The following is a 26,855-nucleotide window of genomic DNA, read 5'->3' on the forward strand; positions in this document are numbered from 1 at the left end:
CACGTCATGCCTGAAAATTAGCAGGGGGGAGGTAGTTGTGCCCAGTGGGAAGGCTGACACCTCCCCCCACTCCCCCACTGGGAGGCGGGCTGAGCCCCAACCTCACGTCACAGGAGTCCCCGGACAGTCAGCATGGGGCACAAGGGGAGTCATGACTCCTCAAGCTGGGGTAACCCTGAGGGTCCCACTGATTTTTGTGCCTACGTGTATTTTGCTTCCCCTCTCTGCTAATTGTGAGATCAAAGTGCCCGTTTGCCCCACGCCCCAGATCTGGCGAGATCACACTCCCTCTTCCACCCCATGTGGGTCCCAGAGCAGGGACCACACCCTGATCCATTGACCTCGTAATCTTATGTGCCACCCTTCTCCCATGCCCCTGGAACTCTGAGCACACCGAACACCTGCAGGGGAGCCCCAGTATTCCAGCCCGGGACCCAGAAATAAACCCCGGGAACTGCACTGGGGGCGGGGGTGGGAAGAAAAATTAGAGCGATGCTGCAGCTTGTGTACCCTGTACATCGAACCCTGTCTGCCTGGCACCCTCGGAAAAGGGACGCCCCGGGATTGTGTGGCTATAAAGCTGCAGTGCCTCAGACTGTGCTCCAGTGGGGGAGGGGAATCCCACTGCGGGCAGTTCCACAAGTGAGTGAGCCTGCAGTGTGCTGTATAATACAGCGGGGGAGGGGTTTTTGGTTTTTGTTTTAAATAAGGGCATTTTCCAGCACAAATTAGCTTTTCTCGCTCTCTTGTCTCCCTCCTGCAAACAAAGTAACGACCCGTGTATCCATCTGTACCGGATATTTTCTTCCCTTCCATTGGGCCATTAATCCCTTCCTCAGCATCTAAAACAACCCCCTGCAGACCCGCCAGGCGGCGTAAGGAAAGGAGGGGGTTAACCGGTCTATTAGTCCCCCCTCCACCCACATGTGGTCCCAGACAGATTGGGCAAAGGAGAGGTTCCGTTGTCTCTGTCCCCCACATAGCTAGGAGGAAGAGCAGGGGTAGAGCCGTCCCCTGTGACCCTCTGCCCATCGTTCGTTCGTTTTCTCTTTCTTGTTTCCTTTTCGGTTCATTTTTTTTTTCTTTACGTATAAAAAAGGATCCAAAATATTGAAATTTCAAAGGGGGAAAAAAAAAAAAGACTGAAACTCACCAGCCACGCCTGACGCTCGGAATAAAACCGCCTAGGCCTCTCCCCTCTGGACAGGGAACACAGGGGGTGGGGCCTGCAAGGGGGGGAATCGGCCCCCCGCCACAGCTCAAGACTCCACCTTCACCTCCTTGCCTCTCTTCCCCCCAGCCAGCCAAGAAGCGCGCCGGCCGCTGGCCACCTCACCGCACGGCCTTGTGCTTCCCACCGCAGCAGCCGCAGTGCTCCCCGCACCAGTGGCAGGCCCGGAGGGGCAGGTAGCAGCACATGCAGGGCACGACGAGGGAGAGCGCCACCAGCGCCAGCCAGCGGATGCAGAAGTGTGGGTGTCCCAGGTCGCAGGAGCAAGGGTCCGAGTACTCGCCCTCCGAGTCCGACATGCAGTGGTAGAGCAGGCTCTCCGCGCACCACATGCAGGAGAGCTGGTAGACGCAGCGCCCGATGGGGTCCGGCGCGTCCTGGCACTGGCCCCGCCCGTTCTCCTCGTTGTTAAAGACGTCCCGGCAATAGACACAGCGGGAGGGGACAGGGTCCTCCTCTGCCGCCACCCCGCCGCCCGCCCCTGGCTCCTTGGCGGGCTTCGGCTTGGGGGGCGAGGGCATGGCGTGGATCCGGCACGATGGGGAGCCCTTGGGGTCCCGGAGGCGTCCCTCACCGCCGCCGCCGCCTCCCCCCGCCGCTGGGAAGCGGCGCTCCTTGCCGCCCTTCTCGAAGTGCACGCACACGGCCAGCTTGTCGGGGTCGGCTTCCCGCCGCTGCACCGCCGCCCGCCGGTAGTCCTCGTAGCCTTTGCTTACCCACAGCTCCTTGCAGGGGTTGATGCTCTCCAGCTCTTCCTCGTCGTGCAGGGGCAGGTGCTGCAGGGGCTGGGGCTGCACCTGGGCCAGAGGAGACAGAGGGACAGGCTGCAGCCTTCTTCCGCCGCCGCTGTGCTAGCCTGCAGGACGTGCTGCAGCGGGACAGCAGGTGGCGGGGAAGGGAAGGACCAAGTGTGGAGCCAGCATTACAGGGCTCCGGGGGGCAGAATCCAGAGTCCTGTCCCCTGGCCTCCCCCACCAGATCCCACAACGCTCCAACCACTAGCAACAGAACCCCGTGGCTCCCTGCTGTACCCCAAGGACCCCACTCCCATAATCAGAGTTGGCACAGGAGAAGGAACCATGTCTGGAAGCTGAGCGCGTGGGCAGCCACCCAGGAGACAGTCAGATGCCATCCAGCTGATTGGCAGAGTGCCCACAGCCACAAGCCTGTGTTTCTGTGGGGGGTGCACATCTGCCTAGAAGACCAGATCGATATTGAAATCTGGGAACCTGTCAGGCCAGCCACTGCCCAGACACACAGTGACTGAGATCAGGGCCCCGTCAGGCTGGGCACCCCCAGACGCACAGCGACCGAGATCAGGGCCCCGTTGGGCCGGGCACTGCCCAGACACACACCATGAGACAACCCCTGCACTGAAGAGCTCACAAAGAAAACACCAAGGCCTGGAAGGAGACGGGATTGTTACTCAGGCTTGTAGTGGTGACACAGCCCATCTCACACAGGTGGGTGTGCGGCAGGGCCCCAGCTCAGGGTGCTAACTCCAAGCCCATCTCCCTGTGCACAAGGGCACCTGCATTCTAAGGAAAGGGAGATTTTGTCAATGCCCCCCCCACCTTAACTCAGACACTCCACAAACAGGTGGGAGAAAAGTGCTCTCTGTTACAGATCACTGCACATAGCGGTTTCCCGGCAGTCACTGCTCATGTTCACAGACTCTCCAAAAAGTCACCCAACAGAGGAGGGCAGAGGAGGGGAGGGGAAGGGAGGGCAGATGTTCCTTGTGCTTCCAAAGGCACAAACCCAGCTCCGTCGTGTCCCCCCGCCTCCCCACTGCAGGCTGGCTTTCCCTGCAGTGAGGGCCCCCCAGCTTTCCTCCAGCTCCCCAGAGCCCTCTCCCGTCGCCCACAGGGACACGGAGCCCCGCCCCTCCCCACCCAGACCCACCTGCCCTCCCTGGCTCGTTGGCGTAGAGCCCTGGGCCGTGCTGAAGGCGAACTCCTCGGAGGCGGGCGAGCGGATGTAGCAGCTAGAGGAGGACTCACTGGTCACAATGGTGATGTGTTTGGGGAGCATTTCCTTCCGGCTGTTCGAGGAGGATTCACTGTCCGTGTGCATCTGGGAACAAAGGTGGAGACTGTCACTGAGGAAGAAGGACTGTGTGCTGCACCGGGGTCACTGCTGAGTGTGTGGGGGGAATGGTCCCTGTGGATTCCCCACCTGCTCCCCACAGCACAGCCCCCCTGCTGGGCCCCCGCCCTGCTCCCTGCAGCACAGTGCCCCCTGCTGGGCCCCCACCCACTGTCTGCAGCACAGCGCCCCCTGCTGGGCCCCCACCCACTCCCTGCAGCACAGCGCCCCCTGCTGGGCCCCCACCCACTCCCCACAGCACAGCACCCCCTGCTGGGCTCCCGCCCTGCTCCCTGCAGCACAGCGCCCCCTGCTGGGACCCCACCCACTCCCCACAGCACAGCACCCCCTGCTGGGCTCCCGCCCTGCTCCCTGCAGCACAGCGCCCCCTGCTGGGCTCCCGCCCACTCCCTGCAGCACAGCACCCCCTGCTGGGCTCCCGCCCTGCTCCCTGCAGCACAGCGCCCCCTGCTGGGCCCCCACCCACTGTCTGCAGCACAGCGCCCCCTGCTGGGCTCCCGCCCACTCCCCACAGCACAGCGCCCCCTGCTGGGCCCCCACCCACTCCCCACAGCACAGCACCCCCTGCTGGGCTCCCGCCCTGCTCCCTGCAGCACAGCGCCCCCTGCTGGGCCCCCACCCACTCCCTGCAGCACAGCACCCCCTGCTGGGCTCCTGCCCACTCCCCACAGCACAGCACCCCCTGCTGGGCTCCCGCCCTGCTCCCTGCAGCACAGCACTCCCTGCTGGGCCCCCACCCACTCCCTGCAGCACAGCGCCCCCTGCTGGGCTCCTGCCCACTCCCTGCAGCACAGCACTCCCTGCTGGGCCCCCACCCACTCCCTGCAGCACAGCGCCCCCTGCTGGGCTCCTGCCCACTCCCTGCAGCACAGCGCCTCCCGCTGGTCCCCTGCCCTGTTCCCCGCAGCACAGCGCCCCCTGCTGGGCCCCTGTCCCGCTCCCTGCAGCACAGCACCCCCTGCTGGGCCCCCACCCTGCTCCTCGCAGCACAGCACCCCCTGCACCACACTGGGGCCAACACTGCTGGCTCAGGGAGGCTGCCCCCATCCTGCTGCCTGCGGCACCCACTTGGTCCTGACAGGTGTCTCTGCTAAACACTGATCAGAGCACACACTGCCTGGCTGGCGCAGGCTGCCATGATCCCATCCCAGTAAAAGGAGGACACTGGCCCAGCTGCGCAGGGCTCCTTTTTCCCAGGCTCAGTCCAGACCCATACCAGCCCACATTTCCCCCGTTGGGTGGTTATCCGCTAGGTCCCAACTTGGGCCCTTATGTCCCCTGCCCTCCCTGGGATCCCTCACCCCCCGGCTCATTTCCTTGTGAGAATGGAGACCCTGAAAATCATGACAGCTGTTCCCAGGACTGGCACTCACGCCCCACTCATTGCAAGGAGCAAACACGGAACTGGATGGGGGTGTTTCCCAGGGCAGAATGGCATCGCACAGGTCTTTCACGCATTGCATCTATGGCCACCCATTGGCTGTGGACTCTGTGCTAGTCTACGTTTGTACAGCTCCTGGCACACTGGGCTGCTTGTCTGCCTGGCCCTTAGGACCCACTGGAATCTGGTTATATGTACTCATAATCAGAAATGGAAAAGTATCCAAAAAGTTACTTGAGTAGAAGTAAAGCTGCTTTGGGGTGTCAGGGGCAGGGAATGTACTTAAATACAAGTCACTGGAGTTCTGCTGGAAAACTGCTTGAGTAAAAGTACACACACGCCTGGTACATCTTTATTGTGCTCAAGTATCCAGACATGAATGCAGCTGTACTTTTACTCAGGTAACTTTGGGGATACTTTTCCCACTCTGCTATTAAATTGTGCTTGTCACAGGCATGTCACACAAGACTGACGTGCCTGCCAATTCCCTGGCAAGGGAGGGTGGAAACCACTGCACATGGCCACAAGCTCTTTCTGCTCAGACGACCAGTCGGCCAGGGGGCCAGGGCCAGGGCCTGGTCCCCACCCAGCGGTGGAGTGTGCTGTCATTTTGACTGCCAGGGCTTTCAGTGGCTAGAAACAACGCACCAATTTCAAGGCCAGAAATGCAACTCAGCTGACCGCCAGGATCACACAGGCCAACGAACTGCCCCCAAACAATTCCCAGAGCAGATTGTGTATGGAAACATCCCAGCTCAATGCAAAAAGGGTGAGAGATGGAGCCCCTGGTTAATTCCGCTGACTGTTCTGAACATCCACCTTATTTCCAGTCCAGATGGCTCTAGGTTCGCTTCCCCCCGACTGGGCCATGCTCCAGCTCCCTCCACTAGACTGAACAGCCTTTTCTAAATAGCTCCTGGAGCCTAGCAATGCACGATGGCTCTGCAAGGCCTTTGATCATGCCCTTCTCTGACCCCTTTCCTGCCCTCAACACCCTGCTGGAGTTGTGAGCCCTGGGTGGGACGCACGAGCCCAGCTGCCTCCACAGAGGGAAAACCAGCTCCGCTGCTACTGGAGACACCTGTGGACACTTCCCAGGATGGCCTTCATTTTTCTGGTCACAGGGTCACGCTGGGGGCTTGTGTTCAGCTAGTTGTAATAAGGGACCTGTGATAGGCTGGACATGCCCCGATGGCCCTATGGGAGACCAGAGGCCTTGGCATGCCCCATCCCAGAGAAAGGAGCAGACAAGAGGTCCTTTAGGCAGGACAGAGTGGCTCTCTCTGCTGCAGCCAATCAGGGCCCGGCAGGCCAATATAAAAGAGTTGCCGGGCTAGTGCCTGGCAGTTTCTGATAGGTGCTTGAGGGAGGCAGGTCTATAGGCTGCGGGGGGGACCAGCAGCACTATGGACAGCTCCAAGCGAGAGCTGAATTTAGACCTGGGCAAGGTCCAGGCCCAGTGGCAGGAGACTGGCCACAAACCCCAAACAAACCAACCGCACCGCAGATGGAGCTAGTCAGAGCTTAGCCCCAGAACCTGGCCTGACGACCAGGCAAGACTCTACGTGGCACCCCTTGGCCACAGAAGGGCGCTCACAAGTGCGCGGATTCCGTTACCGGACCCTTAGTTTGTCTACTCTGACTCACACTGTGCCCAGCTACCCCTGCACTCAGCCCCAGAAGTAGGGTCTGGGGACAGCGGCTCTCCCAGAGGGGCACCGGTCTGGGTCCGGCACGGAGACGCTCCTGCTTCCCGTGGGAGTCGGCTCCAGGGAATCACCCCCCGCACAGCTCATTGGTGCTTTATTTCTCTCTGGACCGGGCCAGACTTTCATGTCCAGCTGCTGGTCCCCTCACCCCATCCTGCGCGTCCGAGACGTTCTCCACTTACCACCCCGGCATCATCCGTCCCGTCGGCATCCTCGTGGGACGAGGAGGAGGAGGAGGAGGAAGAGAGAGAACCTGGGAAGGGAAACCAGAGGAAGGTCCATGAAAGCCAGATCCCCAGGAGGCTGCAGCCCAGGCAGGCACATGGCGACTGCAGGCAGAGCAGGGAAAAAGCTCTTGGTGTGGGAATCTGGAGGAGCTGTATCGGAGTTTGCCTGGCTGGGACCTGGGGCCAAGGGGGGGACATTAGTGCACCCAGGTTGCTTCAAACTAGCCCAGCGCCTGGTGCAGCCCCTCTGCCCATCAAGCAGGGATCTGGGGGTGTCGGAGCTCTGCAGCCAGGGAAGGGCCTCCAAAGACAAGGGGGGTGGAGCTGAGCCCGGACCCCTCTGTGTGTGGGGGACACTCGGCCTCCAGTGGCTGCAGCAGGCCTGGCCCAGTGCTACAGCAAGCTGGGGGTGTTCGCTTGGGCAGCTGCCCTGTGCCTGTAGCTCCAGAGGCCCTGGGCTGGAGGCCCACAGCAGGCGGCCTTGGGGCGATGGAAGGTGCACCCCAGGCAGAGGGACGGTCCCCACCCCAGGGGTAGCCCAGCAGATGGGAGGGGAAGGCAAAGCCAGGCTTCTCTGTGGAGCACTTTGCTTGATGTGGCCCAGCCAGTGCAGGGCAATGGGCACTCTGGGGTGCTCCGGCCTGGTGGGGACGGCTGTGCTTCGCGGAGGTAGAGTGGGGTGGGTAAGCAGGGCACGCAGAGGGGCAACCTGCAAGGAGGAAGGATCAAGTGCCCAGAGATGTAACGTCTGTGCTAGCGGCTGGGGGCACAAGCCGGGAAAAGGCCCCAGCCACGCCTGGCAGCACGGATGGACGGCAGAGGAGAAGGAAACAGCCCCTGGCTGGCAAGGGGAGGGGAGGGGTGCAGGGGCTGGATGGGGCGGAAGCCAAGCAGGAGTCAGCGACAAGGCCAAGGGAGGGTGAGGAGTTAAGAGCAACCCAGCCCACAGAGGGAGCAGGTGGAGAGGGCTGTGGGGGGAGATAAGGAGGCAGGCCCCCTGCAGTGCCCAGCTGCTCTTCAAGTGGCTCTGCTGGGAGCTGGCATGCTATCAGCCAGGACACTGCCCTACTCCACCGTGGGCTGGGCTGGGCTTGAGGGAGAAGGGGCTGATGGACAGGCCTGGAGGGCGACTGGGACGACAGTGTTCCCCGCAGGGCTGGGAGTCCCGGCACTCCCAGAGCTCAAGAGCTGGCTGGCTCCCGCCCTCCCGCAGGGCAGCTCCGCTGTGGGATCCCAGCCAGAGACACTGCAGCCTCCTGAATGGCAACAGCCCCTCCCTGCCCGGGCACAGGGGTTCTTATCTCCACAGCACAGATAGGGAAACCGAGGCAGAGAGTGCCCGTGCCTCAGGTCATGCAGGCAGGGACGGGGGCCGCGCTGGGGACAGCCCCAAGCCTGCTGCCTTCCACAGGCCCTTGTAAGGTGGATGTGGGTCACACGCACCATTGCGGTTGGCTTGGTTAGGACTGACGCCCCCAGTCCCTTGCTCGCTGGCCACCCCCCTCATTATAGATTTATTTTATCTCCGTCTGCCACACAGAGCTGCTTTGGGCAGACGGACGGATGGACGGACAGTGGGATAAAACATGGCTCTTTGCACTCTACCCACGGCACTTTTGGCTCCGAGTCTCTAACTCGGGGGTGGCCGAACCCAGCACTCGAGCCGTGTGTGGCTCTTTGAGCAGTGAAATGCGGTTCCTCCTCAGAGCCATGTGCCAGGAGTGCTGCCGTCTGCCGCTCTGCGAGTGCGCCCCGGAGGGAGACACGAACGGCAGTGGGGAGTCCCAGGCACTGGGTAAGGTGTGGGGGCGGGGCTGAGGTGCAGGGCTCTGGGGGAGGGAGGGGGATGGGGTTAGAGCGGGGGTGGGGGAGCCTGGCTCTGGGGGAGGGAGGGGGATGGGGTCAGAGCAGGGGTGGGGGAGGGGGATGGGGTTAGAGCAGGGGTGTGGGAGCCTGGCTCTGGGGAAGGGGTTAGAGCCGGGGCTGGGGAAGGGCATTGGTCATGTGTTATAGATTTATTTCTCATAGAGCTGGAAGGGACCTCGGGAGGTCATCAACTCCAGTCCCCTGCCCTCTTGGCAGGACCAAGCACTGCCCCTCTTTTTTTTTCCCCCCCACCTATTTGCCCCAGAACCCTAAATGGCCCCTGCAGGGTTGAGCTCTTAGCCCTGGGTTTGGCAGGCCAATGCTCAAACCTCTGCGCTCTCCCGCTGCCCACCTATGTACACACCTATCGTTACAGAGCTCTGGCTCTGTATCTATAGAGCTAGAGACAGAAGGATAAATCTGTAATACGTGGCTCTTTGCCCTGTATCCACAGCTGTTTGGCTGTCTCTGCCTTAGAGAGAAACTGCCTGATCCTGCACCCGCCACCAACAGCCCCCAAGAGGGGCGACAGGCGGGACCCACACCACCAGCCACTGCCCTGGGGTCAAGGAGGTGAGGCCCAAGGTCCCCCAGCCCAGATCCCCCCGGGGAGGGCCAGCCAGGCTCAGCCCCATCCTGGGCAGCCCACCTTGGGCAATGTCCTCCAGGGCGGCCTGCACGCTGCGCTCGAAGGCCGCGGCGTCGGCCGGGCTCTGGAAGGTCAGGCCGAACTTGCTGTCGCCCACTTTCCAGTGGTGGAAGATGGGGTTCACCTTGTTGTAGACCAGGTCCTTCCTCAGCACGCACTCCAGGATGGTCTGCCACGGAGAGGGGGAGGTTAGGGGCCGGGGGGGGGCGCAAGCTGCCCCCGCCCCCCGCCCCCCCCGCAGGAGTCAGGCTTACGGTCTGGTCGCGCAGGCGCTCCCCACAGATCAGGTACTGGTGCCGCCGCCCGCCCTCCTCGGGGCGCCGCACCTTGTCGATCATGACGTGGCTCAGGCCGCCCCCGCCCATGGGCACCCAGCCCCCGCTCGAGTCGTCTCGGCTCATCACCACAGCTCGCACCCGAAGCATGTAACTGCAGGGGCACAAGGAGGCTCCGTTAGCACCCACCGCCCCATGCCTGGCTCCTCACACACAGACTGTATGTGCCTGCCGTCTGTCGCACGGCCTGCCTTGTGAGCACCATCGCACGGGTGCTGCCACCGTCTGTCGCACGGCCTGCCTTGTGAGCACCATCGCACGGGTGCTGCCACCGTCTGTCGCACGGCCTGCCTTGTGAGCACCATCGCACGGGTGCATCTGTCGCACAGCCTGCCTTGTGAGCACCATCGCACGGGTGCTGCCGCCGTCTGTCGCACGGCCTGCCTTGTGAGCACCATCGCACGGGTGCTGCCGCCGTCTGTCGCACGGCCTGCCTTGTGAGCACCATCGCACGGGTGCTGCCACCGTCTGTCGCACGGCCTGCCTTGTGAGCACCATCGCACGGGTGCATCTGTCGCACAGCCTGCCTTGTGAGCACCATCGCACGGGTGCATCTGTCGCACAGCCTGCCTTGTGAGCACCATCGCACGGGTGCTGCCTGCTGCCTGTCACACGGCCTGCCTTGTGAGCACCATCGCACGGGTGCTGCCTGCCATCTGTCGCACGGCCTGCCTTGTGAGCACCATCGCACGGGTGCATCTGTCGCACAGCCTGCCTTGTGAGCACCATCGCACGGGTGCATCTGTCGCACGGCCTGCCTTGTGAGCACCATCGCACGGGTGCTGCATGCCAAGCATTGCATGGACACTGCATGCCAACTGTCACACAGCCTGCCTGATGGGTGCCCATTGTACAAGCACTGCACGCCCTCTGCTGTGCAGCCTGCTTCGTGAATGCCCATCACATGGGTGTTGCATGCCATCTGTTACACAACCTGCCTTGTGAGCACCCATCACATGGCCCTGCACAGACTGCACAGGCATCGCACGCCACCTGGCCGATGGTTGTGAGATGCCCTCCATTGCACGGGTGCTGCAGACTACCCGGTGCGCCAGCGCTACATCTCCTGCCAGTGCAGGGGCAGTGCATGCCCTCCGTCCCCTAGAGACTGCAGAGCCTGCCAATGCACAGCCTGTCTCATGGGCACTCACTGCACCCATTGCCCAGGCAAGGCAGTTCTCGCCATGTACAGTGTGTAACCCATGCACTGCTCGGGCACTGTGCCTCCCCGCCTCACAGCCTGTCTTGTGTGCACCCACTGCAAAGTCAAACCTGAGTGCTACATGCCCCATGACACGGGTACCACACACCCCTGCCACGTGGGAACTGCATGTCCTACCAGGTATTCCGGTATCAGGTGCACCCGTTGCTTGCGGAATCACACCCTGCTAAAAGGTCCTTCTCTTTCACTGGATCCCAAACACTGCACACGCCCTGCGTGCCCCTTAATGCGCCGCCTGTCTCACAGGCACCGTTGCATAGGCACTGCAAACCTCGCACAAGGGTCTTTCTGTTTTGCAGATGTCCATCCATTGCACGCACACTGCAGACACTGCAAAGGCTCCTCTCGCAGTGCATACCTTCACTGCTGGGGCTCTGCACACACTGCAAACGTTCCTCCAGTCTCACAGCCATCTGCCGGCCGCTTTGCAGACACACTGCATGCCGTGTAAGAGCGCCTTTTATGTGACATTACCCATTGCACACATACCGCACATCCCCACTGCACGCGCAGGTCTCATCTGAGGTACGTCCGTCAGCCACACACTGTGTGTCCCTGACACATGCGTGCTGCCTACAACTACAAATGCTTCCCACCGCTCATTCACTCATCGCATGCACACAGCATACTTCACTCACTGTCCTCCTGCACACGTACCATCTTCCTGGGGGCTGCAGACCTGACCAATATACTGCCAGTCTCATGCACCCACTACATGGGCACTGCCCACCCCCCTCATGTGAGCACTGCCTGCCTCCATCACACAGGCCCTGCATGCTCTGCTGACATTCCTATCTCAAGTGCACCAACTGCACAGGCACTGCAGATCTTACTAATACTGTATCCGGCCTGTCTCGTGTGAGCCTAGTGTATGGGCACTGCCCACCTCCATCGCACAACCACTGCCTGCCTCCATCACACAGGCACTGCATGCTCTGCTGACATTCCTATCTCAAGTGCACCAACTGCACAGGCACTGCAGATCTTACTAATACTGTATCCGGCCTGTCTCGTGTGAGCCTAATGTACGGGCACTACCCACCCCTGTTGCACAAGCACTGCCCATGCCCATCGCACAAGTGCTGCCCACACCCATCGCACGAGTGCTGCACCTTCTGCTGGCATTCCACTCTGACCAAGCTGGGAGGGGTGGCAAACGCTGTAGAGGACAGGGTCAGAATTCAAATGATGGTGATGAACTGGAGAAATGGTCTCAGGTAAATAGGACAAAGTTCAATAAGGACAAATGCAAAGTGCTGCACGTAGGGAGGAACAATCTGTGTCGCACACACAGAATGGCAAACAACCAGTGTGCCAATTCTTGCCCGTACTGAGTACCGGCACCTTGCGAGCCCCAGTCTCGGGCTTGGCCAGGGGCGGGAAGCTGGCTGAATACTGGCACTTTATTTCAATACAAAAAGGGCCCTGGGAACACCTCCCTGGGAAGGAGTCCTGCAGAAGGGAACCCCGGGGTCAGAGTGGGTCAGAAGATAAATGAGAGTCAGCAGCATGACGCTTGCAAAAAAAGCAAATGTCACCCTGGGATGAGCCCCCAGGAGTGTGGTGAGCAAGACAGCAGGAGTCATTCTTCTGCTCTGCTCGGCACTGATCAGGCCTCGCTTGGAGTGTTGTGTCCAGTTCTGGGCACCGCGCTGCAGGAAAGATGCGGAGAAACTAGAGAAGGTCTGGAAAAGAGCAACAAAAATGATGAAAGGTCGAGAGAATATGAGCTGTGAGGGAAGATGGAAAGAACTGGGCTTGTTTAGTTTGGAAAAGAGAAAACCAAGCGGGGATGTGATAACAGCTTTCAAGTACCTAAAATGTTGTTACAAAGAGGAGGGAAAGAAATTGTTCTCCTGGGCCTGTGAGGGCAGGATAAAGAGCAACGGGCTTCAACTGCTGCAAGGGAGGGTCAGGTTGGACATCAGGCAAAACTCCCTAATGGTCAGGGTGGTTAAACACTGGAATAAATGACCTCCGGAGGCTGTGGAATCTCCATCACTGGAGACGTTCAAGAGCAGGTTAGACAGACACCTACCAGGGATGATGGTGCAGGGCAGGGGACTGAACTCGACCACCTCTTGAGGTCCCTTCCAGTTCTGGTGCTATATTATGCCATGATGCTGTGATTCTAAGTACGCCAACTGCATGGGCCCTGCAGACCCTACTGATAGGCAGCCTGTCTCCTGGCCCCGCACTGCAGGACACTGTGCAGCCCTCTGCACTGCACTTCTCCCTCACTCGCACAGTGCGTGCGACCTCAAGGTTCACCCTGCCCCAGGTGCTTTCACTGCTCACATGACACACACTCGGTCCTGTCCCACTCGTGCCTTGTCCTCAGTGCCAGTTGCCCCACCGTGCACAGGACCCTCCCCACACCCTGGGGTGCACAAGGGACAACACTCGCCTTCAACCCCTGGTGCCCCCGCCCTGCTGCCCTCACGGGACAGCTGCCCAGAGTGACCACCACTCAAGGGGCCCAGGGACAGCCGGAGATGCTCCCCCTGTTCCCCCTGAAGTTGATCCCAGTTTGCCCCCCCCGCCCCCGAGCCACATTCCCAACCCTCCCAAGCCCATCTCCAGCCCCACTCCTCCCAGCTGATCCTCACCCCTCTCCCAGCTGGGCTCAATCCACCCCAGCTGAATTCTGTCCCCCTTACCGATCCCCCACTCCAGCCGGCTCCACTTATCCTAGCCCAGTGCGCCAACGCCATGGGACGCAGAGGCTGGAGCCAGCCAGCAGTGGGGCCAGGTGCTGAGAATGGAGAGGAGTGGAAAGAGCGGGGCATGCGCTGGCAGGGGAGGGGTGGTAGAAATGGGAGCAGGGCAGCAAAAATCAAATGCAGTGAGATGGAGAAATATCGACTGTGTGGCCAGGGGAGGCTGCATGGCCCAGCGGGAGTGGCACTGGGCTGGGACTCGGGGGACCCAGGGCCTATTGTCAGCGGCCTGCGTCTGACTCTTGGCAAACTGCAGCTCTTCCTGTACCTCAGTTTCCCCTGCTACCCTTTGGAGACTGTCAGCGCCTTGGGCAGGGATCGTCCCTTGATCTGTCTGCCAAGGGTCTGACCTCAGCTGGGGTCTCCGCAGTGCCTGGCACAATGGGGCTGTGAATCAGGGTGCGGCCCAGTGGGACTAGAAGAGAGCTGGGAGAGAAACTGTTTTTCTAGCCCGAGAATGCTCAAGAGTTCCATGCTCCGCCCTGCTCTTCCTTCAGGACAAAAGGCCAAATCTGCCTTCAGCCGATGGAGAAACTGTCCCTTTGGGTCCATCAAAATGGTGGGTTTCCAGAGTGCCCTTTGGGCTCTTCCTTTTCTGTGCGTTAATTGGTTTTGGACTAATTAGCTGACATTTCAAAGTGAAATGTCACCTGAAAGCAGAAGGCGTGAGCTGCCGGCCTTTGGACGATTTAAATGTCTCTTCCAAACACATGTCAAGCCGGGAGAGAGGTCAGAGCCCTCTCATGTCTCGCATTGCAGGGACTGGCCAAGCTACCGTTTTTGGTGGGAAATGTTATACTGAAAAATTCCTGATCAGCTCCAGAACGGAACCCAGGTGTCTGGGTACTGGAGCCGAGCACGGCGCTGTGTTAAGACTCTTTAGCGCCGCCCAGCTGGACACCCCGGTGTGTGGCTGCTTCCGTTCCTCCTGCTTTTAAGGGGGCATATCTGCACTGTGGGCTAACAGAGGGCTGTGGGTCGGGCGTGGGGCAGAGCAGAGGTTGGGGAGGGAGCCATAAGGAACGCATTTACTCTGAGTTCGTTGCTGTGGGAGGGTCTGGACCGGAAGTGCTAAAGGATAGATCCCTAAGCACACACTCTGTGCAGTGACCTCCCCCCACACGTTGCCCCCTTGTCCTCGGGGTCCCCCTCTTCCCTGGGATACTACCATCAGCATGGCCCAGCCTGCCCTTGGAGACCCTGGATGTCCCTAGGATGCTGCCGCCAGCGACTGGCTTCCTGGTGTGGGTGGGGGACTCTGCCCAGCCACGGCCCCAGGTGGCATGGGCCATGCAGATGCCACAGGAGAAGCTGGCCCTGCTGGCAGCATCTGATCCAGGCAAAGGAGAAGGAAAGCAAAGCCTCAGCCCTGTGGCGGGAGGGATTTCATGCCCGTTCCCGCCGCAGCCAGGGCCCTGGCTGGGAGAATCTCACACTCCAGTCTCCTGCTCCCACCACGATGCCAACCAACAGGACTGGCAACTGATTACCTGTTCCCTCCCGCTCCCCACCCCCCTTCCCCTCCCCGCACGGCAGCAGCCGGAGCCGCCCGGGGTTAGACAAACACTGCCCTGCCAAGCTGCCTGTAAAAGCGGATGCGTTTGGCTTCCATCTGCAGGAGTTAATCATTGACAACTCCCAGCGGGCGGGTGGCTGTGGTGCAGGCAGGGCCCCTGCCTGCCCAGCTGCACCCAGGGAGCAGCACCCAGTGGCCAGGCTGCAGAAGGAAAGCAGGTGAGAATACTGGCTGGGGTGCTGGGTTCAAGTCCCACCCCTGCCAGAGTCTCTCCTGGGTGACCTGGGGTGCCTTTCCCCCATAACACAGGGCACAGCTCCCTCTCTGCTCACACTGGCTGGGCAGGGGCAGGCTCCCAGCCTTGGCAATGCACAAAAGTTGTGCCCACCAGCCTGTAGGGAAAGCAGTACAGCTGCCACCTCCCATAGGGGCTGCTCCCCTGGGACAGAGGGGCATTTCCTGGGATGAGCCTGTGCAACAGGGCCATGCTTGCTGCTGGGCCTCTTTAACTATTGTATTTCCCCGCCATGCTGCCATCAGTGCAAATCCTGGGGATGGGCCAGGCCAGGCCTCACTAGGTGTCTGCAACAACCAGACTTCACGTGGGCTGTGACAGCCCAGCCACTGCCACCTGCCCCACGGCGAGTGTGGCTCATGCAGTGCCACGGAAGGGGCATCCACTGGCTGTCACCTGGGGCCTGTGCAGTGCTTGGCACAATGCCCAACATCTGCAAGGGTCCATGCAGTGCCCACTGCGACAGGGCCCCCTCGCTCCCAGGCAGGGCTCTCGGTGCAGCCGTGGCAAGACGCAGCCACAAAGGTCCAAGTTCCAAAACGTTCTCGACTCTACCCCCGGCCCACACTTCCCTGCTCCTAACTCCCAGCACCCTTCCACCCTCCATCACACAGGTGTTACTCAGCTCACTGCAACACACTCCGCCTGGGCCCTCCAAGAGTCAGCCTGCATGAATGGATGATACCCTCTGGCCTTAACGTCCATGAGTCTATGAATGAAACTCAGGCTGCATCTAGGCGACAGAGCCCAGGCTGGGACAGATGCGATTTATGCCCAGAGAAGGAATTTTTCGGTCAGTGTTGTATCACCCTGTTGGGAGGGCTCCTGCCCTCGTGGCTTTAGTAGCGTGACCCACACGCTGGGGGTGGGTCACTGTCCCACGGACTGGCACGTACACCACTCACACAGACAGAATGAGTCTCCTCTGCAGACTTACGTGAGAGCCGCCTGGCAAACTGCAGGGCGGGGGTGAGCAAAGTGAGGGGTAAAACATCCTAAGGGGGTGCAGCCTGATGGGCTGCTGGGTCTCAGGCTCATCCAGCTCATTAAAAATGTTGCAATTAGTTACTCTGGTGATGTACCGGTATTCCCAGGTATGTACCAGCTGAGAAAGTTTTTACATTCTACATCCTTATTTTCTTACACGTGCTGAAAGGGTTTGTTTTTTGTAAGAACATAACTGAAACTTCCATCCATTTGGATGATATTAGACAGGTTGGGGCAGACAGGGGCCACTGGCTAATCACAGGGATGAAAACTGGGGCCTTATGCAAAGTGTCTGCTCACCCCTGCTGGAAAGGCTCCTACACTGAGCTCCAGAGGTCCCAGGTTCCAGACTGCCCCTAGGCAGTTACATTAGCATTTATTAGCATATGGAATGGGATTTTCTCCATACTCCCAGTCTCTGGGTCATGCAGACACCAGCCATTGAGTGATAGCCTTTGTGTTGGGTGTAAGTGGGGGAGAACTTTGGGCCAGAATTAGAACTGAATGAAGAACAGATTTTCTGGTTCAGTAGCTGAAATGGAAAGTTAAGAGAGTGGTTGGGTTGGAGCCCAAATGATTTCATTCACTTGTTTTTTTCCTAGCCAAAAAAAAAACCAAAAAAAAAAGGTAAAAAAATCATTTTGGGTCACTTTGGGGGTTTTCCACCTTTCCAAACCCAGTTACGTTTCAAACCTCATGCCATTTCGAAAGGAAACCTCAAACTATTGTGCTCAGAAACGCTGGAACACACTCTTTCAGCATGTTTAGTGTTCCCCTCCTGCCTCCCTTGGAAACCACCAGCTGAACATCACTCACATGTTGTATCCCTGCCTGCAAATGGCCCAGCTGTAGCAGGAATGAGCCTTTTGGTCTGTGTCTGTACAGCTCCAAGCACCAGGCCGTACTAGTTCACAAACAGGGCTCCTTGAATACCACGTACATAGCATGGAGAAACGCAAGCTCTGTGCTTCACAAGCAGGTAGGCGGGTGGGGTTGGCTTCGAGCTCATCAGACTTCCCTTGTTTCAGCGATGGGCACCCTGAGCGAGTGAGCGGGCTGCAGGAGTGGCCTTCTCCATCGCAGTGGACTGTGGGATTATTGTAAGGCCTGCCCATGGAGGCAAAGGGGGCCCAGCCATTCAAAGGGGTCCAGGGCTCCAGGCCACTACCCACTGGTATTGAAGCAGTGGCCAGAGGCCTGTGCCCATTAAACGCTACTGGAGAGCTGCGCCGTGTGGTCCGTGCAGCTTGGGGCGGTTGGAGGGGCTGTACTCCAGGTGGTGTGCAGAGGGCTGGTCGCCCCGGCCCCTCCCCTTCAGGGAATGCAGAGTTTCCTCCTGACACAGCCCTTGCCCAGGGACCTTCAGAGGCTGCCGGCTCCCTAGGACAGGGCAGTTTTGCTAACGGTGCTGGTGCACCCTGAATTTGTGGGGTGGAGAGTGAACACTTGCAGAGCTCTGATTGGCTGCAGAGGAAGTCCAAGGGACTCACAGTCCATGCTGTGCTATCGGCGCCCCCCTCGCTTCCCAGGCCATGGTTGTATGTATGTGTCACTTCATAACACCAGCAGCTAAAAACCCCCACGGACGGGAACCAGCAGGATCTGGCAGCCCTGCACCCTGGCAGTGGCACATAAATGTTTTGTGAGCCTCATGTAGGACCCTGGCGGGCCACAGGCAGCCCGTGGGTGGCTCACCCCTGCCTCGATTTCATCGGATTTTCTGCTGACTCCCAGTTTGCTTCCATGGAGGAGGCAGCTGGGACCAAAAAGAGACTAAAATGATGCAACCAGGAGAGTTTCCCATACCCTGAAGCCAAGGCTCACCGGGTAACTCAGCCCCCCTGCCCCACAGAGAGGAGAGGCAGCATTTGGCAGGATAACGTGTGCTGTACAAGCACCTCCAGCCGCCTGCCAGCCCAGTATTATTCCTCACCCTACGGTGGGTTCTTAACATGTCCCTCCCCGCAGGGAGTCAGGTCTGCAGAAGATCTACCCCCCCGCACGATGTCCTTGTTGTCAGGCCAGATTTACTCACGCTTGGAGGTCAAGGCTAGAGGGACACTCAGACCACCTAGATGGGACAGGCCAGAGAACTGCGCCCAGTTACCTGATAGCACTTGGCCCTATAAATCCAGTGTCTCTTCCAGCCAGTGAATCCATCACTTCCCTGGGGACTTTGCTCCACTCACCTGCACGGTTAAAAATCAGCTCCTGGTCTCTAGCCAGAAACGTCCTGGTTTTAACTACTCCTTCCACTCTGCTGCGCTAGATTCAAGAGGCCTCAGGCTTTCTCCTCACAAAGAGATCGAGATCCCTTCCTTGCTGTCTCCCGGATGTCACTCAGGCAAGTTTCCCAGCCCTCTTGTGCTGCTTCTCTAAGCACTCACCAGTTCTTCAATCTCAGCTACAGACACTGGGTCTAATCCCTTCTCCGCCCTGCCCTGGGGGTTACCCCTTCACTCCAAACCAGCTTTCTCTTTTCCTGCCTTGCTCTGGAAGTCAAGCCCCCGTCCCCTGGGCTGCTATTTCATCTGTCACAGTGGAGCAAGGAGGCACCGAACGGCCATCGATGTAACACCGATAGGTAGGAACAGTGGATTGTCACCCGTGAAACTCATTGCCACAGGGCTAGCCCGAAAGCCAAAGAGCCTAGTGGGACTGGAAACAAAAGAAGGGCTAGAGGCTTATGCAGCAGAAGGTTATAGGGCACTGATTAGACAGAAGCAAGAAGTGATACTTAGGGCTGGTTCACACTAGGAAAGTAAGTCAATAGCAGATACACTATTCTAGCTACAGCAACTGTATAGCTAGAATTGACTTATCTGCAACCGACTTACCTGGCCGGCCTCACTGAGGGAGGTTGATGGGGGAGTTTCTCCCGCTGACCTCCCTCGCTGGAGGGGAACAGGGGTCGATGACTGACTCCGGGTAGGTTGACTTTGCGCATCCCTGCCAGGCACGTGAAATCAGGCCCCAGAAGCTCGACCCTGAGCATGTCGATAGTCTGAATAATGCAGACGTGGCCTCAGTTTGGAAGTCCGTTGGGGCAGAGACTGTTTGTGCAGCATTCGGTCAGCACCGATGACAAAAGGATAAAGAGGCAGGTAGCCGACAGGCTGGTAATGGTGCACACAACTCACACAGAACAACTCTAGTGAGTGTCTGCATCGGCGCAGAGGTGGCTGCCAAGAGTCTCAAAGCACATCGCAAAGTCTGTCTTCCCAACTGCCCAAAGCCACGCAGGGAGTGTGTCAAAGCCAGGCACAGCACCCGGGACAGAGACAAGCATCACCGTGCCTTGCTCTAGCCACCCAGTCGTGCTGCCATCCAAGTAAAAAAACCCACCACTTGGTGTTCTCAGCCTGCGCGAGCTGGTTGTTGAAAAGTTGCTCCTTATTTAACTTGGGTGAGAAACTCCTCTGGTCAGGGGCTGTGTCATATTTCTCTATAAATATGATAATCACAATAATTGCACTCAGCTTCAACAGCCCAATATCATCAGACACTCTCAAAGTTTAATGAGGGAAGGGTAATGCAACTGCCCCTATTTTACAGACAGGAAAATCAAGGTACAGCAAGGGGAAATGGCTTGTGCAAAGCCAAACAGTATGTGAGCAGCAGGGCTGGGGCCAGAACCCAGATCCTTGTGTCCCACACATCCCCAGCCACCCCGAGAGCAGGACATACCTCTCCTCCTCAGCCCTACTCCCAGCCCAGAGCCAGGTATGAAACCCAGACTCGTTACTCTCTTCCCAGAGGCAGCAAAAGAACCCAGGAGTCCTGATTCCCAGACTTCACCATTTCCCTCTAAGAAGCAAGAATAGAACCCAGGAGTCCTGACTCTCAGCCTTGCCATGTTCTAACCACTAGACTCCCCTGCCCTTTTCAGAACCAGGAGTCCTGGCTCCCAGCCCCTCCCAATTTAACCACTAGCCAACATTGCCAGGCACAGAACCCAAGTTTTAATGGCTGCCAACCCAAATTTTAACAACTGCACCCCTCTACCTCTCCCAGACCTGTGGAGCTGGAGGCATACGTAATAATATTTTGCACGATCCATCTGACACAAGCCCCCCCTGCTGAAACCCAACCACAATTACTCATTTTTCTTTGTTCACCAGCTATGAGTGTTCCACTTAAAATAAAATAATATTAAAATCTAGGTGTATATTAAAAGAATGCGGATGGTTGTGTCAGTTTTAGAATGATATTCGGGACAGTGTTTTACTGTTTCACACTAAACCAAAAGGGCCTATGGAACCAACCAAATGAGAACACCTGCAATCAGTCAAATGTTACAATGAGTGGTACTCAGCTAAGGTTGCAAGCCAGCATTCAGGGATCTCTCACTGTTACTTGGCTCTGCCTCATAGGAGGGAGCCCCAGGTTGGAAAGGTGTGATGCCGACTACAGGGATAAACAATGCATGCGTTTTCTGGGTGTGCTGTTTACCAAGTGGGGAGAGAGGACAGCTGAGTTCTATCCCCAGCTCTGAGAGGGTGGCAGATGCTAGTAGTTACTGCAGTGGGGGCAGGAAATCCTGGGTTCTTGGTGGCGTCTAGTGGTTAGAGCAGTGGGATCTGGGAGCCAGGATTCCTGGGTTCTTTTCCCAGCACTGGAAGGGAGTCAAGGGGGTGGGAGAGGGGGGGTAGCCAGGGCTTCTGGGTTCTCTCCCTGGCACAGGGAGGGGAGTGGTGTCTAGTGGTTGGAAAAGGGGGCTGGGACCCAGGACTCCTGGGTCTTATCCCTGCCTCTTGGGGGAGAGTGGGGTCTAGTGGTTAGAGCAGTGAGGGCTTGGGGAGGGGCGTCCGTACTCTTGATGGCCTCTAGCAGTCAGAGCTGCTGTGTTCTGTCCTCAGGTCAGGCACTGTTCTGAACTGTCCAGAAGTCAGTTCCCCCCTCTTCTGCACCTATTTCCCTTGCTGAAATTAGCCAGGTTGACCCACCTCCACTAGCAAAGGGGCTTGATGATGGAGGAACCAGCAAGAGGTGCTGCACCCTTTGCCAGCCATGTGTGGTTAGCATCCTTCTCCTCTAACATGGCAGGAGCACTCATCAAGCGTCGATGGATCTGGGATGTTGGCTCCTCTGAGAAATGGAATGGATTAATTATTTCCATTTTACAGATGAACAAAACTGAGGCCAGGTCTGCACTAGACATTAAAGTCAATTGTAGATACACACTTCTAGCTACGGCAATTGCATAGCTAGGGTCAGCTTATCTACAATTGACTCCCCCGGCGGTCCTCACAAAGGTAGGTAGATGGAAGAAACTCTCCCATCGACCTCTCTTATTTCTTGCAGTACAGAGGAATACAGGGGTCCACTGCTGACCCCAGATGATCATTCGATTTCATGTGTCCCTACCAGGCATGCAAGATCAAACCCCTGACCGGGTCGATCTTCCACGTAATATAGACATACCCTTAGGCACTAAACTATGCGGCAGAGCTGGGAATCGGAGCCAGGTGTCGAGGCATTTCACTCCTCTCCTGCTTTAACCGCCAGAGCCCACTCCTCCCTGAAAAAGTTCCCTTTTGCAGCTATTGCAATTGTGCCTCATTACACACACACACAAATCTGCTTCTCAAGTCTGCTCTGAAATAAATCATCAACTTTTGCAACCATCAAAAAACAAGAATAAAAACTTTCCTGCTTATTTTTCTCCTCTCTCCCCCAGCTGCTCCTATTTTGCTGCTCTCCCCTCACAGGCTTTGGGTTTGATGCTACAAGAAGGGAAGAAAAAGGAAAGGAGAAATAAATAAATAAAAACCAACAGACCACCAGTATGTAATGAAAGAAGCTCTTCCCACCAATCAGAAGACAGTACAATGCCTTTCCAATAATTCAGAATATGAATGAAAATATTTTTAAAGCCAATCCCCTTAATAAAGTCAAAAAATCCAAAGAGGAAACCAGATTCCCCCTCTTAAAACATAATCATGAAATAATTACGAGTGTTTCAAGCATAGACATGACATCACAACGCGCTGCCATGGGAAACGACATTATGTATTACAAGATCAAAGATACTGAAGCAAAGTGAATGTACAGATCTCTGGATTTTTGGGGGGAGGGAAGGAAAATAAGGGAAAATGGGGGGCTTCCAGATGCGAAAAGGACAACGCCGTTCAAAACATGAAACATCCCTACAAACACCCCAAGTCGGCCATTCCCCATTTTCCAATCCATACAACACTGGATTTTTCCCCAGCCCCCCTCAGTATAATACTTTAAAAATGTCAGTTAAAAACCATTTGGGGGTTTTCACTGCCAGGGTTTTATTTATTTAGCACAGAGAAGGAAAAATTAAAATAATAAATAAATAAATCTAAACCCTTCTGCTCACTCAACCACAATTTTGTATATTTCCATATAAACTCACTTGGATTAAAAATCAAACAGACCTTTGGCCATGGTTTAAAATGCATGTCTCATTCCACACCCCCAGCGCCCCAAACACAGCAAGCCTAAAATTATAGATCTATATAACACACATTGCAAAGCTGATTCCCTTCCCACACCCTGGCCACTCTATATGCAGCCATCCCATTTAAAGAAAAAAAAAAACCCACACCCTTCCAAACAAATAAATGAAATGTTCGTAGATCACAGAATTTTAAAATTCACCATCACAGCATCTCCTCAGCACTCCTTCCTTGCAATACACACACACACACAAATCAAAAATCCAACCCAAACAAACATACAATAAATATAGATTGTGCCAGGTACATACTGTCCAGTCGCGAACCTTCCTGGAGAAGCTGTCTGCTGGTGCATGTATTTATGGCATCAAAACTGTAGGATTTAGAAAGAAACTCCCCAGATGTGATCTGTAACCCCCCACCCCCCACCCCCTAGCACCACTGGCTTCTCCTCTGTCAATGCTGGAGGCACTGGACAACATGCATGCAAAAAGGTATGTTGCAAATGCTTATCTATGGCCCAACTGCTTGATCCTTTCAGCCCATCTCAATGGAAACCATGGGATTTTTGTGAATGGAGGGTCACATGACCCAAGCTAGGCTCTTTGTCCCTCTCCCTTCAATAAACAACAGGTGAACACGAAAAAAAAAAAGAATCCAAGACATATAGGGGGGAAAATACAGTCACAGGATGTGTCAGGTTCACTCCACATCTCAGTTTTAAAAAGTCACAAATTCCCAGGTGTGACAGTGCTAGATTTAAAGGACTCCCTCCCATTCCCTGCCTCCCCCCTCCCCAATCAAAAAACTGACATGCCAAGAAGGGAAGGAAATTAAACCCACCATGATGGATCCTCTAGGTGAACCCTGTCTTCTTTTTTTTTTTTATGAATGAATCCAGATGCAAATAGGATTGATTCACAAACAAATACCCTTCACGTTCACCCCTTTCATGGAGAGGGGGAATCTAATTTCATTCACAAAAAATATCATAATAAAATGGTTTTGGCTTTAAAAACATCATTAAAAATAAAAGAGGATGGAGAGAAGAAATTAAATTAAAAACAACAGCAGCAGCTGGAAAGGGGAATGGAGAAAGGACACCATGCAAGAGATGTTTAAAGATGTCATTTTATTTTGCCTCCTTCTCAGATGAACAATTTTTTAGGCAGCAAAATAAAATGTTAACTTCTCCCTTGTTTTACCAAAAAGGGGGCATACATTGGGTTAAAATATGCCCCCCAACCTTGTCCTGCTTTTATGGGGATTTTTAATGGGGGGGGGGCAGATGGAAAATTAAGACTGACTCACTCTAGCTCCATGGCTGGTGCAGCTGCTCTGTGTGTGTGGCTTGTGTGTGTTTTATATGTTGGTAGGATTTTCAATTTTTTAAAAAATTCTTTTCTTTTCTGGTGTTCATCATTATAAGGAGAATGAAGATCCAGCAGCCATTTTTCAGCAAGTAACATTTCTAATCCCTCCTCCCCTTTTTCCTACCCCCCCTCCATTCCCAACCCACCCTCCCTCCCCCCACTGCACCTGCCTTGGTTAATACTGACCACAGCTGGGGGCCTGGACTGATTTCTTATACCGGGAGTGGAGAATCAGGAGCTGGGGAGAGAAGACAGAATCCAAGCTGAGCTGGGAAAAGGGAAAAGGAACAGAGAAAGTGGATTCCACTTGGTCCTAATGCCCCGATAGGATTAGGGGAGGGGAAACCAAAGCGCCTGAACATTAATCATCATTTGACGGTTACGGAGGTAACAGAACGTGGGTCGGCACACCAGGATGGGCAGAGCTTCAGGCGGATAGGCGAGCTGAACTTCTCACCTTGTCTTTGAAATGGGACAGAACCAGAGCCCCAGGTTTGAAATCGACAGAGGACCAGCATGCACTTCGAGATCCCAGTCTCCTCTTTTGTCTCATTGGGCCCAAGCAGAATCCAAGACCCAAACCTTGGGGAGGGTCCGTACACACAGCCAATGTCAATGCTAATGTCTAAGAACAGGCTGGACAAAGCCCCACTGGAGATAGTCTAGGCTTGACAAGGCCCTGCCTTAGCGCAGAGGGCTGGATTTGGAAACTTCTCAAGGTCATGTCCAGCTTTGCATTTCTGTGATTGCATATCCTGTCCCAACAAGCCAAAGCAGAATCCCAGACCCGAACCATGGGAGCGGTCATCTGGCAAACCCAGACTGGATCTGAAATCGGCAGCTTGTTTTGTACGGAAGCACCAGGCTCAAAGGATGGAGAGGCTCAAAATGCAAACTGAAATCCCGACGGCCATAGCAGGAACAGGGCCCGGGAACATGCCTGAATCAGGGTTAGATCAGATTAACTTCTTCAGGCCAGAGGAAGGATGGTCCTTTGGGTAAAGATCAGATGGGGCATCAGTGCTCCAGGTTCAGCTGGCTGAAGGACAATGGGCATGTGCTCAAGCAGCTTCCTGAGTCTGGGCTTCTCTCTGTGCGTCAGTTCCCCAGTTATAAAACTGGGCGAGCAAAGCAAAGTCCCTTCGGAGAGGGAGTGTGAGGATAAACCCATCCGCGTTGCCGAGGCTTGGTTACTATGGTGATGCCAGAGAAGAAACTACCTTGGTCCTAATTTTGCAACTCATGAGCCAAACTGGTTTTCCCAGCAGTGGGAAGTTCAGTGCTAGACCTCGGCTTTGCCCCTGGGACCCTGCTCTCTAGCGCCTGTCAATACTAGATCAGACAATTGAGAAGAATTAACCCGTACCCCCTATGGTGAATTTACCCACCCCCCCACCCCATACACACATCCTGCTTTTATATTTTCTTTTACATGCATGAGAACAGGTTTGGTCATTGCGATGACAAAGGTTAAAGCCTCGGGAGAGGGATAAATCAGTGGGACTTCGTGTTCCCACCAGGGGACCACACGGATTCCTGGGTGTTTGCTTAGCAGAGGCAGATTTAACCGGACATTTAGAAATGCACAGGACAACCTCGCTATCCATCCAAGGTGCTTATATGACAAGGCAGCATCGCCTAGTGGCAAGCAGGAGACCTGGGTTCTGTTTCTGCTGGGTCACTTTGGGCAAGTATCTGCCTCAGCTCCCCCATCTGTAAAACCAGGATAATAATGCACTTCATGAGGGAAGTCAACGCCAGATCTACTGAGGAGAGTTAGAGGTTATTGCATCTTCCTCCAGCGGTCTGTGCGCACATCACAATCTTTAATCTCTTTAGCCCCACAATGCCCCTGGAAGGCAGGACTACTCTTATGCCCATTGTACAGGTGAGGAAATTGAGGCACAACACAGTTAGCGCCTAGATTTTTAAAGGTATTTAGGCACTCAGGAGCCTATATCTAATCCTCTAGGTCTTGCTTCTCCTAAATACCTTTAAAGCCTGGGCTCGAGGGACCTGGCTGAGGTCATACAGGTGGCCTACGGGAGGGCAGAGAATTGAAGGAATTATTCCCAGGTCCCAGTATAATGCCCTGGCCATAAACCATTTTCTCCCAAGTGGCTGCACTTTTCTGGCACCTACCTGTCCCAGGTGTGGCATCTCAGCATAGCCCATAAGCAGGTAACACCTCCACTTCAAGTAGCAGTTTAGCATCTGTGCCTGGCCAGATTTAGGAGCGAGTCCTCTCTGGTGTGGTCAGGAAGCATCCATCCATGATGCCCTGGAGGGTGTGCAGTTGGCACAGGCTGTGTTGGAGGGATGCCCTGCCCCTTGGGCACTCTGTTTTGTGGGGGAGTGGGAGGGGCTAGTTTGGGGTGAGAAGAGAGGATGTAGCTGGCTGGAAGCGGGTGGGTTCTACACAGGGAGAGGGGTCGCCTACCCCTGTTTCTCATGGGAGGACAGACGTAGGGGGGTTGCACTGGGCTACAGGGGTCAGTCTTGTTGCACAGGGACTGCAGCTGGTCTTGGGATGGGGGTGTCTGTGCTGTGGGGGAACAAGAGGGAGTGCTCTCCGTAGAGGGCACAAGTCAGATGCAATGTGCTGGTGGCAGAGTGCAGGGAAACGCTTGTGAGATGGCCACCGGCTCAGAGGCAGGAAGATGTGGACGGGGCTGTCGCCTCTGGCTAGGGGGTGATTGTCCTGTCCCACTCCCAGAGATGCCATGGGCAGGGGACACTGGAGTTAAGCAGGAGTCACCTGAGGAGTCTCCAAGGGGTAGGGAGGATACATGGGTAAGGGGGCATAG

The 26,855-nt window shown here is 56.3% G+C and overlaps 1 protein-coding gene across 1 annotated transcript; it reads right to left on the minus strand.

The window, feature by feature from the left end:
* Positions 1–1,332: 1,332 nt before the first annotated feature.
* On the minus strand, positions 1,333–9,597 carry SPRED3 (sprouty related EVH1 domain containing 3). The gene is made up of 5 exons (XM_075016594.1): positions 9,427–9,597; positions 9,173–9,341; positions 6,613–6,683; positions 3,137–3,307; positions 1,333–2,028 (listed from the first exon to the last, which is right to left on the minus strand). Exons 1-5 carry the CDS (start codon positions 9,595–9,597, stop codon positions 1,333–1,335), a joined length of 1,278 nt encoding a protein of 425 aa, XP_074872695.1.
* Between the last annotated feature and the right edge of the window lie 17,258 nt (positions 9,598–26,855).

The sequence above is a fragment of the Carettochelys insculpta genome, chromosome 22, assembly GCF_033958435.1.
Source record: "Carettochelys insculpta isolate YL-2023 chromosome 22, ASM3395843v1, whole genome shotgun sequence".
Taxonomy (NCBI): Eukaryota; Metazoa; Chordata; order Testudines; family Carettochelyidae; genus Carettochelys; species Carettochelys insculpta.

Bases quoted from the DNA above. Each gene is read 5' to 3' on its own strand.
- SPRED3 (XM_075016594.1), bottom strand. From the start codon at position 9,597: ATGCTTCGGGTGCGAGCTGTGGTGATGAGCCGAGACGACTCGAGCGGG. The intron at 3,308-6,612 runs GTAAGTGGAGAA...CTTTGTTCCCAG, and splicing joins GGACGGATGATGCCGGGGTG to ATGCACACGGACAGTGAATC. The intron at 2,029-3,136 runs GTGGGTCTGGGT...CCTCTGGCCCAG, and splicing joins CAACGAGCCAGGGAGGGCAG to GTGCAGCCCCAGCCCCTGCA.